The 14,569-nt window shown below is 53.3% G+C and overlaps 3 protein-coding genes across 3 annotated transcripts; all 3 read right to left on the reverse strand.

Moving 5' to 3' along the window:
• Window positions 1-323: 323 nt before the first annotated feature.
• On the reverse strand, window positions 324-2,270 carry LOC104014864 (hemoglobin subunit epsilon). The gene is made up of 3 exons (XM_009467538.2): window positions 2,076-2,270; window positions 1,737-1,959; window positions 324-576 (listed from the first exon to the last, which is right to left on the reverse strand). Exons 1-3 carry the CDS (start codon window positions 2,165-2,167, stop codon window positions 448-450), a joined length of 444 nt encoding a protein of 147 aa, XP_009465813.2. The 5' UTR covers window positions 2,168-2,270; the 3' UTR covers window positions 324-447.
• Window positions 2,271-6,698: 4,428 nt separating this feature from the next.
• Window positions 6,699-8,373, reverse strand: LOC104014840 (hemoglobin subunit beta). Its single transcript, XM_009467520.2, has 3 exons — window positions 8,195-8,373; window positions 7,856-8,078; window positions 6,699-6,944 (listed from the first exon to the last, which is right to left on the reverse strand). Exons 1-3 carry the CDS (start codon window positions 8,284-8,286, stop codon window positions 6,816-6,818), a joined length of 444 nt encoding a protein of 147 aa, XP_009465795.1. The 5' UTR covers window positions 8,287-8,373; the 3' UTR covers window positions 6,699-6,815.
• Window positions 8,374-10,224: 1,851 nt separating this feature from the next.
• On the reverse strand, window positions 10,225-11,744 carry LOC104014841 (hemoglobin subunit beta). The gene is made up of 3 exons (XM_009467521.2): window positions 11,549-11,744; window positions 11,210-11,432; window positions 10,225-10,462 (listed from the first exon to the last, which is right to left on the reverse strand). Exons 1-3 carry the CDS (start codon window positions 11,638-11,640, stop codon window positions 10,334-10,336), a joined length of 444 nt encoding a protein of 147 aa, XP_009465796.1. The 5' UTR covers window positions 11,641-11,744; the 3' UTR covers window positions 10,225-10,333.
• Between the last annotated feature and the right edge of the window lie 2,825 nt (window positions 11,745-14,569).

Below are 14,569 nucleotides of genomic sequence, written 5' to 3' on the forward strand. Positions count from 1 at the left end.
GATAGTGCTCGCTTCAGCTTATTTCACATATCGTAGAACTGGGAGAACAGATGTGGATTCTTTGCAATCCCTCATTATTCCTGTGACCCTCTCTGAAATGCTCCCGGGTGTCAGGGCCCTTTGCATGGGTTTTATCTTCACAGACCCCTGTGGATGCACTGGCAGGGAGCGCACATGAGAGAGCACTGCAGAGTTAAGGAAACTCTGTCTGCAGCAGCCCTTAGAAACAAGAAATACACCCACATGCGGATGGCATTGCATTCGACAGCACAAACTCCCCTGGCCCCCCTCCTTCCCCAGCACAGAGACAGGGAGACTGCAGACTTGGTGCTGGGAAGCATTTATTTGGTGGTTACAGCCTGTCAATACCCAAAGGGCATCTCCTTGTGCTCAGAAGTGCTTGTGGTGGAGCAGGGACTCTTCCTCGCACAGCCAGTCCCGGGATGCTCAGTGGTACTTGCGGGCCAGAGCATGAGCCACGACACCAACCAGCTTTTGCCAGGCAAACTGGCAAGCAGGGGTGAAATCCCTGGCAAAGTGGGAAGCCAGGACAATGATTAGGATGTCTCCAAGGAGCTGGAGGAGAAGGAGGAAAACAGACAGGGTTAGTGCTGCTTGAACCGCTGTGCCGCAGCAGACCACGGAGCAGGGACCGGACATCCCCAAGCTGGGGCTGAGCTGTTGGGCCCACAACCTCCCAAGGAAGGCTCTGTGCTCTTGCTGCACACAACTCCACCAACCCCAACCTGTCCTACCACGTCTTTAGCTCTAAACAGCTTCTTCCTTTATGCAAGCCCTCTGTCTCCCTGGTTTTCCTGCTGCAGACTTCCCTCTGGTCCCTCTCCTTCCCGTGTTTCCTTTCTCCTGACTTCTCCCTGAGGCTGAATTCCCCTTCTGAAAGGACTCTCACGTGCTGAGCACTCCTCCTCTCCTCCTCAGCCCCTCTGCCTCATCCGAGTGGCCCTCGGGCTGCAGGGTTGGTTACAGGGACTAGCTCACTCCTGGTTCCCTGGGCCTGCTACAGCAAAATACATCAGTCTTTGCATAGAAAGCTCTGAGTTTGGGGAAAACAGTGTTTGCTTCATTCTTGAAAAAAAAAAAAGAATGAAAGAAAGAACGTTGGAACTATTTCCCCCATTTTTGGATGCTAAAGCAATTTGGCCTGAGTCCCACCCTGCAAAATGCTGGGTTGTTTTTTCTATTTCTCTTTAGATGTAAATGAAGAAAATGATCCATTATTATTTAAAAGTGTTGGAGGAGGAGGGACTGTCCCATCTGGACAGGCAGCCCATGCTGGACAAGGCAGAAACCTGCTCTGTGGTTTTCGAGCACACAAGCTGCTTATCTTGCTATAGGACCTATGATTTCCTTAAATGCTCTGCTTCGCTTCCCTCTGCCTCCGACTCCTCCAGTGCATACTGCACCTTCCCCTGGGTTTGTTTCTTTTGTCCCCAACCAGATCTCCTTCAGGTAGCAATCTCACAATACCTTCTCCTCCCCATTGCTGTGCAGATACTAAAAATGGGGCTTTTTAGTGTGAAAGTTACCCACACTCTTGCAAACAGTCCTGCACGAGCAATCATCTCGCTTGGGTCCTACACAGGGACTGTGCCTCCACCAGCCAAACAAAGTACCCTAGACAGTGTTGTTGGAGGCAAGACCCCCCCGTTTCAAAGCAAAATCTGACCTTCCCCACATGACACAGGGAAGGGGCTGGGACTGAAAACATGGCTCACCCTGAAGTTCTCGGGGTCCACGTGCAGCTTGTCGCAGTGCAGCTCGGACAACTTGGCGTAGGTCGTCTTAATGTTGTCCAGGTTCTTGATGGCTTCCCCAAAGGAGGTGAGCACTTTCTTGCCATGGGCGCGGACCTTGGGGTTGCCGACGATGGCGGTGGGGCTGGAGAGGTTCCCGAAGGAAGAGAAGAACCTCTGGGTCCAGGGGTAGACGATCAGCAGCCTGGGGAGAGATGGAGGGACACAAGCAGACACGGACACGTTAACGCTCCCAAATGCAATTGCCATGGTTTCTCTCTCCAGGGTGCAGCTGAGCAGATGCCCGGGAGCTGGACCTACCTGGCCAGGGCCTCGGCACCGCATTCCTCCACATTGACCTTGCTCCAGATGCTGGTGATGAGCTGCTTCTCTTCGGCTGTCCAGTGCACCATGGTGGCAGGCGGCTTTGCTCAGAGCTGCAGGAGGACACAGACCCCGTAGCTGAGCTGCAGACCCCGCGGAGGCTTTTATCCACTGCCAGCAGCTCCTCCCCGTCCTGCGCTGCGGGGTCATTGGCTGGGGCCGGGGTGGGGGTCCCCACCAGCGGGGGAGCAGAAGGGGATGGCCAGGGTGTGGCACGCTGAGAAGGGGCCTCAGGTTATCCTGAGCTCAAGAGCTTTATCCCTTCTCCTCTGTGCAGGCAGTTCTCTATTTCACCTACCAGACGTGGGCCCCTTTTCAGAGAAAGGGCTGCACAAGCCACTGTGCAATAGTCCATCACAATTTAACATGCGTGCATGGGACTCAATGGGGTGTGAGCCTTAGAATCACGGAATCATAGAATCGTTTAGGTTGGAAAAGACCTTGAAGATCATCAAGTCCAACTGTTAACCCAGCACTGCCAAGGCCACCACCACTAAACCATGTCCCCAAGCACCACGTCTACATGTCTTTTTTAATACCTCCAGGGATGGGGACTCAGCCCCTGCCCTGGGCAGCCTGGGCCAGGGCCTGACAGCCCTTTGGGGAAGAAGTTTTTCCTAATACAGAATCATAGAATCATAGAATCATTAATGTTGGAAAAGACCCTTAAGATCATCGAGTCTAACCATTAACCCAGCACTGCCAAGGCCACCACTAAACCATGTCTTCGAGCACCACATCTCCCCGGCTTTTAAATACCTCCAGGGATGGAGACACCACCACTTCCCTGGGCAGCCTCTTCCAATGCCTGACAGCCCTTTGGGGAAGAAGTTTTTCCCAATACCCAACCCAAACCTGCCCTGGCGCAGCTTGAGGCCGTTCCCTCTCGTCCCAGCGCTTGTTCCTGGGGAGCAGAGACCGACCCCCCCGGCTCCAGCCTCCTTTCAGGCCGTTGCAGAGAGCGATGAGGGCTCCCCTCAGCCTCCTCTTCTCCAGGCTGAGCCCCCCCAGCTCCCCCAGCCGCTCCTCCCCAGCCTTGGGCTCCAGCCCCTGCCCCAGCCTCGCTGCCCTGCTCTGGCCACGCTCCAGCCCCTCCATGGCCGCCTTGGGGTGAGGGGCCCAGCGCTGAGCACAGCATTCGAGGGGCGGCCTCCCCAGTGCCCAGCACAGGGGGACCATCCCTGCCCTGCTCCTGCTGGCCACACCGTTCCTGATACAAGCCAGGATGCCACTGGCCCTCTTGGCCACCTGGGCACGCTGCTGGCTCATGTTCAGCGGCTGTCGACCAGCACCCCCAGGCCCTTTCCCGCCGGGCAGCTCCCAGCCGCTCCTCCCCACGCCTGCAGCGGTGCCTGGGGTTGTTGTGCCCCCAGTGCAGGACCCGGCCCTGAGCCTTGCTGACCCTCACCCAGTGCCTGGGCCCATCGACCCAGCCTGGCCAGGGCCCTCTGCAGAGCCTCCCTGCCCCCCAGCAGATCAACGCTCCCGCCCGACTGGGTGTCCTCTGCAAACTGGCTGAGGGTGCCCTCGATCCCCTCGTCCAGGTCGTTGATAAAGATATTGAACAGAGCTGGACCCAGTGCTGAGCCCTTGTGCCTTGGCTCTCCCAAATGCTGGACTCTGCCTCACCTTAGCTCTATCAGCAAAATGATGAATGCCCCTGCCAAAATGCAGCCTGTGGCAGAGCAACCCAGAGGGGTTTGCCACCAGCAAACCATTCAGATACTCATGCTGCAGGACAACTCCAGTCTCCTTGCACCACCAGGAGCTGTGGGCAATGCTGGAGTTGTTCAGAAGATGCTCAGGCTTTGCAGCTGTAATCTGCATTAACCCTACTGTCCTCCTCCTGTGACAGAACTTGACCTGCTTGGTTTACTTGTTCTTTTGGAGCAGGAAGAAGCTCACCCAAATGTTCTCCCCTCAGATGTAAAAGGACCAGCCAGATGCAGTGCTGCTGGACAGGGAGCAAGTGTCAAACAGGATCACCCTGTTCATCCCATTTCTGCTTTCATTCACACCCACAAAGGGCAGGTGAAACAGGCTTTGAACACAAGGTTTGCCACTGCAGGATCTGCTGTGGGCTCAAAAAGCAGCAAAAGCTCAGCTCAGGGATGTCCAGACCGGGGGGAGCCCAGGGCCTTTCCCTTCTGAACCTGCCCTGACAAGGCTGCCCTATTTCACATTTTCCCCCATGTTCAGCCAGGCTGTGCCCAACCTCCTTTGGCAGGAGAAGATGTGTGGAGTTCGTGTGAGTTGCTCCCCCGGGACACCCCCGAGCACACTGGGGGTGATGCACCCTCGCCAGGAGAAATGCCCTTGCATGGTGGGGGCTCTCCTGTTTTGTTTTCTGCATAAAACCCCAAGAAACACTGTCCATGCTGAAAGCGCAGGGGCTTTGATCCTGATCCCAAGGCACCTGGGGCACTCCACTGTCTTCCTGTTGTTTTCCATAGGATTTGTATTGGGCTAAGTAAGAGGCACTAATCTTGTCGGACTAGTGACTGGGTAAGAGGCGGGATGTTCGGATGGCCAGGCCGCAGCAGAGCTAAAGAACTGACCAAGCTCCTCTCCAGACATTGGGGCTTGCCTTACTGCATGGACCACCTCCTGCTAAGTGTCCTCTTGGCCTTTTACTGAAAAGACAGGAATGAGCAGAAAAATCAATTAAAAGAAAGAAAATACCAAGGGAGATTTTCAGCCTGATAATATCTCTCTCCCCCTTTAGTTGCAGACTTTTTTCCAATGGAATAGGGATGAATAATCTTCATCAAAGTTGCCTACATCTGCTTTTTCTCAAGAAAATCTAGTGCACGTGGGCTGGTGTGCTGGAGCATGATGATAAATCAAGTCAAGCACTGCCTGGCTGCATACATGGGGGGGAGAACACGCAGGCAAAATGCCTCCAGGCTGCTGCCAGCGCCCACCCTCCTGCACCATCGTATCAGCCCCTCCAGGACCCGTGGTGCTGCCAGCACTGCACTGCACCAGGCATCGCCTGCGGGGTTGTCAGCTCCTGCAGCGGCGTTCTGCCACCACGCAGGAGTCAAAATGGGAGCAGGCAAAGCAGCACGGGGAGAGGACACCTCACAGGATCTGTTTGCTGGGGGGACAAGGACCAGGGTGTCATCCCCCAGCTGGGGCTGGGGATGGGGAGTGAATTCATGGGCAGTGCCAGTGGGCACCGTACCCATCCTGCCATGCCGCTGGGCATAGGGGATGGAAACCCTCGTCCCTGCTCCCGGGAAGGGGAATCCCAGCAGGAGCCCCAGCAGTGGGAAGAGCCCAGCCCTCCCTTGCTGCACTGACCTGTAGGGTCTAACCTCAGATGTCTGCTTGGCTCATTTCTACCAGGCACATTACTTGCAGGAGGAGACCTACTTGTTCAAGTAATTCAGTCATTTCTGCCTGAAGTCTATGAACAATCATGTTCGTATGAAAGTCTACGAATATCTATCATGAAACCTGTGAAAAAACATGTGAGAATCTGGTTTTTTTGTGACCCTGGACACCTGACCAAGACACGGCACTCTGTGCCTGCCCAGATTCCCTGCAGGGAGAAAAGCACTTTGGGACTTGCTACGAATCATCTTCTCAGTGTCTGCCTTGACACCAGAAACAAAATGCCTCTTCCTTCAAGTAATGTGTATGAGAAGGGGCAGTTATGGGTCACAGAGGGCTTTTAACACCCTCCAGTGGGTCAGGGGCAGAGAGTGGGATGCCCACAAATGTGGATGAAACAGGGACAGGACACAGTGCAAACAGGGTGTCAGAGATAGTGGGATATATAGCTATGCCCTCTTTTTTCCCTTTAAAAAGTAAGCATGTCCTTTCCACTAACCCTTGCTTTTACTGCGTCATGCTCAGTTCGGACAGGGCAGACAGTGCTTCCCATGCCAAGAACAAACTCTACCCTAGAGAGTCCTGCTCTGCAGACACTTGAACACCCCAAACACTCTGTCTGCACAGAGCGCCAGTTGACACTCACAGCAGAAAATTATATAATAGTCACCACTATTAGCAGGATTGGGCCCCCCATAATTGCAGAATGGGCGGCACAGGGTGAAAAAGAAGTGCATAAACAAAGTCTGGACAGGTCTTGATAGCAAAATGTTTATCTAAAACCTACCCCCACCCAGCTGGCTGCTTGGCCAGTATGAGTCAGCTAATTTTTTTGTAGGCTTTATGCCAGGAATGAGCCAGGGTAGATTAAAGTCTTCGCGTTGTTTATCCTCCCTAAAAAATATGAATCCTCCAAGTTCCCCTTGCCTGCAAGAAAACAAGCAGGTTTCACAGTAAAATATCAACTAGCCCCTCAGTACAAACTTCCCAGTGCGTGACCACAGACGTAGCAGGGCTGTAGCTACCCAACACACTGTAAGTATGATTTCCAGAGGCAAATCCCACACGAACCCCCCAAAAATATACAGAATAAAGAGAAGCAGTATTTTTGGGGAGCAAAATGCCTGCCCTGCTCCAGCTTACACCCCAGTCCGCCTGCAGGTGCCCCAGGTCCCCGTCCCCCCAACCCCTCCAGCCCCTCAGGGACACACAGACTCAGTGGAGACTTCACAGGATGAGCTTTATTTGGCTGTTAGAAGCTGTCAGCTCCAGAGCAGCATGTCAGCCGGTGCACGACACACAGCTGGAGGATGCTGCCAGGGCTTTCCTGCTGGCACTTTAGTGGTATTTGCGGGCCAGAGCGTGGGCCACCGCACGGACCAGCTTTTGCCAGGCAGCCTGGGCTTCGGGAGTGAACTCCTTGGTGAAGTGGGCGGCCAGGACGATGATCAGGATGTCACCGAGGAGCTGCGGGGACAAGAGCACCCTCGGGTTAGCAATGCCCAGGAGCCTGCAGATTCCCACCCAAACACTCACATTAGACCCAGGGAAACCTCCAGGCATTTTGTAGGCTTAAAAATCTCCCTGCAGTCCTGTTTAAGATGTACCTTAAACTCCTCTGCTCTTACTCTGAAGATTCATGTTCTGCTACTGCTATGGGAAGAGTAACCAAAAATTCTCCAGAAATTCTGTTGATTAAATTTTTCTTTCTCCCTTCTGGCTTCGTTTGGGAGTTTCTCCTGAGCAGAAGACACAGCTGAGCATCTGCCTCATGGCAGGGAGCTGGCACTTGCACTGCAAAGTGCCCTGGCATGAACAATGAGCTCGTGCTGACGCGGAGGGATCTCTACCAGCCCCAGTGGCAAATGTCGGGGTTACTTCCACTGGGAAACTCTCAGCTGCAGAGATGCGGGACCCAAAGTTTTCTCTCCCTCTAGGTCCCATTCCTCTTTTGCTTTTGGCATCTAACTGCCATCTCTTGCTCCTCACTCATCTTGCCTTTCTGCTCCATGCCAAGCTTCACTCTTGCTCCTTTGCTTTCCCCTTGGCTCAAACCTCTTCTTGCTCAACAACTGCTTTCGCTTTACTCTCTCCCTCCCCTTCCACACTGAAACCACCTCCTTGCCACCCTCCCGTCTACCCTCACTTGTACCTTCCGGACAGCCTCTGCTTAACCATCACCACTCAGCCCCTTAGGTGTTTTCACACCAAGCTGCAGGTTGGTCCCTTCCCTCTCTGTCCCTCTCCTGCATCGCCCCCTCACTTCAACACCTGCCCCTCTTCCTCCTGTCTAGGGTAAATCCTTCAGGGTTCTGGGAGAAACTGCCCGCAGAGACGCAGTGGGGAGGATGGGTCCCCTGGTCAGGAGCATGGCTCACCCTGAAGTTCTCGGGGTCCACGTGCAGCTTGTCGCAGTGCAGCTCGGACAGCTGGGCGAAGGTCGCCTTAATGTTGTCCAGGTTCTTGACGGCATCCCCGAAGGAGGTGAGCACTTTCTTGCCATGGGCGCGGACCATGGGGTTGCCAGTGATGGCAGTGGCACTGGAGAGGTTCCCGAAGGAAGAGAAGAACCTCTGGGTCCAGGGGTAGACGATCAGCAGCCTGGGGAGAGATGGAGGGACACAAGCAGACACGGACACGTTAATGCTCCCAAATGCAATTGCCATGGTTTCTCTCTCCAGGGTGCAGCTGAGCAGATGCCCAGGAGCTGGACCTACCTGGCCAGGGCCTCGGCACCGCAGTCGGCCACATTGACCTTGCCCCAGATGCTGGTGATGAGCTGCTTCTCTTCGGCTGTCCAGTGCACCATGGTGGCAGGTGGAGGGTAGCGTGTGGTTGCCGGCGGGTACGGAGGAAGTCTCAGGTCTTGCTCCCGAGGGGATCGCACGCTGGCGAGCAGCTCTCCCCGTCCCCACTTTTATACATTACACTGGGCCCCTCCTCTTCCCCATGCACCCCTCCATTGGCTGAGGCCTCGGGGGGGGCCTGCAGCCCTGGCACCCCGAGGGAGGGGACGCGGTGTCAGGGTGGGGCCCCAGGGCAAGATGCCCAGATCCACCGCTGGGATGGGCTGGCAGGCTGCCCTCCCCCTGTCTTTGATTTCCAGCTCTGCAAGTCCCTACTGAAGGGTGGCATTTATCTCCATGCAAAGTCCGAGCATGGCACTGTGCGAATCCTGCATAAGGCCTCGGAGGAAGGTGCATGCAAGTCTTGGTGCCCCTTGGATGGTGCAAACCACGGCAGGCTGCGTGGCTGTGAGGCAGAAGACTCAGACTTGGGACTGTTGAGTCCTCCCTGTGAATGCATCAGGGGTGTGCAAGCGGTTTCTCTGTTCTCTTCTTCCAGGAGCTGCCAGGCTTTGGGTTCTCCTTGTTCTTTCCTATCAGCTATTTAACAGTTTGCTAACTTTAGGGTAACAGTAAGAAAACCATGGGCAGTGGCTTGCAGTCAGAGAGAGCTCTTGTCTCAAAAAGCCTGCTAGAAAAGGTCAAGCAAGCGTGGAAGGGAAATGTTACAACAGAGGGCACACCAATTGCCTGCAGGGTGTTAGCTCGCAGGGGCCCCAGGAGAGGTGGGGAAGACTGGGTATACTGGGGTCTGTGCAGATGCTCAGCAGGCGACAGTGCCTGACCTAGCGATTTGGCAGCCGGAGGAGCAGTGGTCCTCCCAAGTGGTGGGAGAGGCAGCTGGGTCTCCTGGGGCTGCACATCTGCTCCTGCTCCCAGCAGAGCGGGCTGGAGGTGTTGGGGTGGGATGCAGGCGCTGGGGCCAGGGATGGAGCTTCTGGGGCTGGACCCAGGCAATGCACGGGAACGCCAGCTGGTCCAGAGGGGTCTGGATGACCTTGTTTGCATTGGCCATGGGCTGCGGGCTGCCACTGTTTCTGATGTCTGCACCGGTTCTCCTCTGCCTGCTCACTTCAGGAAGGGGTTCGGCCAAAGGACCCTGGGGGCAGGCTTGGGGAGTGACACTGTTCCCTGGCCCTCCACGCTGAACAGTGCAGTGTTTACTGCAGACCGGCTCTGGAGCCATTCGCTCTGCCTTCTCCCTGCTAAGGAGGCAGGAGGGGTTCACCACCCAGAAACCCCAAACATGTCCCTGAGCTGCTCTCGGTGCTGTGGGGATGCTGTGAGTCTGAAAGAAGGACAGGAGGCTGGTGAGGGCCATGGTCCTCTGCATAGCATGGAGACTGTTCAGGGAATTTCAGTTTGCTTGTGGAAATTTAGATGTAGAGACCAGTGAAAGCAGATGCTCTGTCCTTCCAGTACATGAAATTACTATTCTTGGCATATTTTTTGCCATAATAGATAGTTGTGTCTATTATTTTCTGCCTTTAATAATCTGAGAATGATAATGATTTAGACAAAAAACAACAAAAAAAGCATTTTTCCTTCCATGAAGGAAGCTACAAACAATGGACCTAATCTCACTGCCATTTCCCCAATGTACATCTTTGTACAAAGTTTTCTTCCACTTAATCTGTGAAAGACTTAAAACATTAAACCCAATGATGTTACCTGATGTCTCAAAAAAGCATCAGAGTATTTATGTTCGTATTTTGTAGTGTGTTTATTTGTTTTTTGTCTTGAATGTTCCTCTGGATTTGCCAGCTTAGATGAGTCTCATTTGCATGAACTCATAGACAAGACCGTGGCTCATGTTACCCTGTGTGTGTGAGCATCCCCTTCCTGTTCCCCAGCACCCTGGGGTGGTCCCCACCCCATTCCCACAGAGAGGCAGACACCTCTTCATGTCTGAAGCAGTTGGTGTTTATTTGGCAATTAGAGACCAGCAGAACCAGAGGATGTTTCCCTGTGAGCTGGGAGCATCTCCAGGCACGAATGATTGCAGGAGGCTCAGTGGTACTCGTGGGCCAGTGCATGGGCCACCACATTGACCATCTTCTGCCAGGCAGCCTGGCAGGCGGGGGTGAAGTCCTTGGCGAAGTGGGCAGCCAGGACGACGATGAGGATGTCACCCAGGAGCTGGCAATGGAGGGAGGAGAAGCCATCAGCCTGGTGCTGCACCCCACCTCCCTCCCCACCATCACACCACCCAGGTGTCCACGCGTGGACACTGGTTATTGGGGATTCATCGCAAAGCAAGGAACGGATTTATTGCAGCCCCATGCAGAACACCAGGCTCCTTGCACAGCTTGCATCTCTGGCACTCACCAGAACGCCTGGATGTGCTGGATCCTCCTTCCCTTTCTTTGCCTGCTGTGCAGTGTCCTCCCTCTGCTTCGACTGGGTTTATCCTTTCTTTTCATATCCCTACCCACCCTTGCTTTCTCTTGGCTCAGATCCCCTCCTTCTGCTGAAGTGGCTGTGTTTATTTTCTCTCCTGGTTTAACCACTCCATCATAGCCAAGCTCAGCTCTTCCTTCCAAACCCTGTCTCAGTTCCTTCCCTTCTGGTCTCTGGCTGCTCCAAGCCAACATTGCTGCCTGCCGGCACGTATCCAGCTCTGTGTTTCATCTCCATCCACCTTGCCTGCCTGGGTCCCTCCTCTCACAGATCCATCCCCATAACTCCTCTCTATTCTCCCCAAATATGCCCATTCACTCCCCCTTCCCCTCCACCACCCCTGCCTTCAGCAGGCTCCCAGCTCAGGCAGCCTCAGGGTTTCTCTCTAGGTCTCGCTGACTGTCAGACACCTCAGAAACCCCTAAAGCCCTCTCCAAAGAACAGAAACCTCTGCCCAGCTGAGGCTGGAGTCCAAGCATGGCTCACCCTGAAGTTCTCGGGGTCCACGTGCAGCTTCTCACAGTGGAGTTTGCTCAGCTGAGCAAAAGATTTCTTGATGTTGTCCAGGTTCTTGACGGCTTCCCCGAAGGAGGTGAGCACTTTCTTGCCATGGGCGCGGACCATGGGGTTGCCAGTGATGGCAGTGGCACTGGAGAGGTTCCCGAAGGAAGAGAAGAACCTCTGGGTCCAGGGGTAGACAATCAGCAGCCTGGGGAGAGAAGGAGGGACACAAGCAGACATGGACACGTTAATGCTCCCAAATGCAATTGCCATGGTTTCTCTCTCCAGGGTGCAGCTGAGCAGATGCCCAGGAGCTGGACCTACCTGGCCAGGGCCTCGGCACCGCAGTCGGCCACATTGACCTTGCTCCAGACGCTGGTGATGAGCTGCTTCTCTTCGGCTGTCCAGTGCACCATGGTGTCGAGCAAGAGGGTTTGCCTGGGGCTTCCCTGAACAATGACGAGGAAGTGGAGCCGAAGTCTGCCCCAGGGATTTTTATACACTAGTAACGGCTTGTCCTAATCTCAGTTCATGTAGCTATTGGTTGGGGCTGGGGAGGGAGCTGGGCTGCGCAAGGAAAGATAGCAGTTTTGGATGCTGTCCAAGGGGAAAAGAGGCCCTTTCCCCCCTCTGCCTTTGTGTGGACAAGCATCATCTCATACCCATGCACTTGTATTTGCAGCCCCAAGTGCAGGTGGAGCTGCCTGCACGGCTCCACCCCGGCTGTGGGTCTCCAGTATTGCAGAGGCGGCCGAAGTCTGGGGGCTGGACATGCAATGCAGACCCAAGAAGACAGGCACTGACATTCAAAGAGGTTGCAGTCTCCGCCTTGACCGTGTTTTCAGACTCTTAATGGTGCATTGGTGCCCTGCACTTCTGAGATTCACCCTGAACAGCTCTAGGCATCACTCACCCCAGCCTGAAGGACCAAAGGCTTACTAGGAAACAAGGACTGAATGATCACTCCCAAATCTAGGCCCCATGCTTTAAATGCAAGAGCCTCCTTTCTTGTCTGTCCTAGCAAAGAGCTTCAGAGTTGTTGTACATGTTGTTTTGAGCCTAAGCTTTCCTATTTCCCATCTCTAGTGCAATTCAGAGAAAGTAGATCCACCTCGAAGGGTTGACTCCGAGTTACGGGTCTGAAGAGCACGGTGTTACCCCTAGCCTTAGTCCTATGAGCAGTACAAGCCAGACATGTCACCCATGTGGACAGTCAGTCCCACCTGATGCCAGCGGGAGTCTAGGACCAGGCTGTACTGTGCAAAACCAGTCCAATGTTAATTTTATCTGCTGGCCCCCCAGGAAGAGGACAACAAAGCATTCATTTTGTTTTAGATTTTGAATGCATCATTACTGTATGGGGCTGATGACTGTCCCTTAGTCTAATAACTGGGTGACTTTGGGGCACAGTTCTGAGCCTGACCAAATCAGAAATGGGGTGTACACCAAATAAAAGACAGAACCAAATAAGGTTCTTATTTTTTCAGATTGCTAGCAGAAATATGCAATAAAACCTTGTCTGCATGGCAAAAGTTGGATGGTTTTGCTATATCAGGCACTAGCACCGACAAACTCTTGAGTGCAGACACTGCTTATACCGGAAAAAAGAGTTCTTTTGATATACAGCATGCCTCATACCCCAAAAGAAATAAGCTGTCCTGGCAAAGTAGCATTTCTACTGTTGGTAGAGCTGTCTTGATCAGATTGCTTGTTCACATAAAATAATTCAGCCCTAAGAAACAGCTTTGCAGGCATGATCTCTCACTGCATTCAGGATGAAGTCTGTCCGCTTGTCTTCTTGGCAACCGTCTTTACAAATCTGAAGAGCACTATCTTGTCTCTTATCTGCCTGCTCCAAATAAAACTGTCAATAAGTTCTTCCAGCCTTACCTCTGGTGAATACCATTACTCCCTGCAGTTACGTCTTCGAAAGTAACTACCCTCCTACTTGACAGGGCATCTCGATCCAAGGTGTTTCCTACTAACAGGGGAGGCTATCAAAGAATAAAAGTATTCTTACTAGTATAATTTTGCAGACAGGGTCCTGATGCACTGTAGGATGCATTGATGCACTTAAAATCTTGCAAGAAGTCTGTGATACAGTCAGGTCTGCCTTCAGCTGTAACTGGTGACCTGACCTTAAACTGAATTCTCTAATTGCAACTCTAGTTCTGCTACGTCTGCAAATTGGTTCATGCACATGCTTTCTCAGTTAATAGAGACATAAGGAATGAGGGGGCTGTAATATCAGTAAATTGCTCTGTGGACACAGCTTCCAGATTCTTTATTAGCAGAGTGGACTGGTGAACTGGTGGCATCAGTCCTGTGGTACCTCAGCACCAGAGCAGCTCAGATGCACCATGCCATGAGGGCAGTTTCAAATGCCCATCCCAGGTGTGAGGTGAGATGCAAACCAAGAGAAGAAGCAAAGGATGAACAACGCCTGGGGCTTGCTGAGCTCCACCTTATCTTTCCTTCCTTCTCCTTCAGCCCTGTCCCTTCCCAGCCTACGTGGCTCCTCCTCGCTCACTGCTGTGGGCAACAGCATCTCCAGAGCTTGGGGTGTCCCTGCTGGAGAGCATCATCCCATCCTGGCAAGCAATTCCTTCAAAGTGCTTTTCACATCATCTCCAGCAATTGCAGTAGTGCCACAGGGCAGTTAGCTGACAGAAGGCAAAAGCATGAGATTAAACTCCCAGTAAAAGACTTCCAAGGGTTTTTTAGTTTTAAGATTAGTCAGCCATAAAGACATTTTAAGGAAACCTGCTATGTTGGGCAGGCGCAGAGGCTGTTTACAACAGTCGGGCAGTGGTCCATAACGCTGTCAGAGGCACGAAGTCACAGTCAAGCAGATACAGCCCCGAAGGAGCCTGCAAGGACGGCGGGGTAATCTCAGCCAGGACACCACGAGCATTCGCTGTAAGCAGCCCTGTACGCTGTGAGACAGCAGAGGCACTCGGCAAAAAACAAAGGCATGACAGCCCAGACAGTCCCAGCCCCGTGCTCTGCTTGGGGCTTCTCCAGAGGATCCATTCATCTCATCCATTTTTATAAGAAAGAGTTCATTTTAAGTACATTTTAAAATCAACTGCTTTATGGCTTGGGGGCAGAGGCCTGGCTGGCAATTTTTGGATGCTCAGAGCTCCCAGTGCAGGGGTTGTCTGTTGAGGGGGCTGTTCGGTGGCACAGGGTGGGAGGGGAAATGTTCACCACAACGTGCCAAGTAGAGGCAATTTCTGTAGCTTTTTTCCAGTTCACAGAGTCAAAGGGAGATCTCCTTTCCCCTAGTGCACCCACGGCAATACCTTGCAGCATGCTTATTCCCAGCTTATCCCCAGAAGGAAA

The sequence above is a fragment of the Nipponia nippon genome, unplaced genomic scaffold, assembly GCF_047370975.1.
Source record: "Nipponia nippon isolate SJK-2023a ecotype South Korea unplaced genomic scaffold, ASM4737097v1 scaffold_2, whole genome shotgun sequence".
NCBI classification, from domain to species: Eukaryota; Metazoa; Chordata; class Aves; order Pelecaniformes; family Threskiornithidae; genus Nipponia; species Nipponia nippon.

What these genes read in the sequence shown, in the direction of transcription:
- LOC104014840 (XM_009467520.2), bottom strand. Translation starts at nt 8,286, where the DNA reads ATGGTGCACTGGACAGCCGAAGAGAAGCAGCTCATCACCAGCATCTGG. An exon ending in GGTGCCGAGGCCCTGGCCAG is followed by an intron (nt 8,079 to 8,194) that starts GTAGGTCCAGCT and finishes ATCTCTCCCCAG; the next exon opens with GCTGCTGATCGTCTACCCCT. An exon ending in TGGACCCCGAGAACTTCAGG is followed by an intron (nt 6,945 to 7,855) that starts GTGAGCCATGCT and finishes TTGTCCCCGCAG; the next exon opens with CTCCTCGGTGACATCCTGAT.
- LOC104014841 (XM_009467521.2), bottom strand. Translation starts at nt 11,640, where the DNA reads ATGGTGCACTGGACAGCCGAAGAGAAGCAGCTCATCACCAGCGTCTGG. An exon ending in GGTGCCGAGGCCCTGGCCAG is followed by an intron (nt 11,433 to 11,548) that starts GTAGGTCCAGCT and finishes TTCTCTCCCCAG; the next exon opens with GCTGCTGATTGTCTACCCCT. An exon ending in TGGACCCCGAGAACTTCAGG is followed by an intron (nt 10,463 to 11,209) that starts GTGAGCCATGCT and finishes CTCCATTGCCAG; the next exon opens with CTCCTGGGTGACATCCTCAT.
- LOC104014864 (XM_009467538.2), bottom strand. Translation starts at nt 2,167, where the DNA reads ATGGTGCACTGGACAGCCGAAGAGAAGCAGCTCATCACCAGCATCTGG. An exon ending in GGTGCCGAGGCCCTGGCCAG is followed by an intron (nt 1,960 to 2,075) that starts GTAGGTCCAGCT and finishes ATCTCTCCCCAG; the next exon opens with GCTGCTGATCGTCTACCCCT. An exon ending in TGGACCCCGAGAACTTCAGG is followed by an intron (nt 577 to 1,736) that starts GTGAGCCATGTT and finishes CTTCTCCTCCAG; the next exon opens with CTCCTTGGAGACATCCTAAT.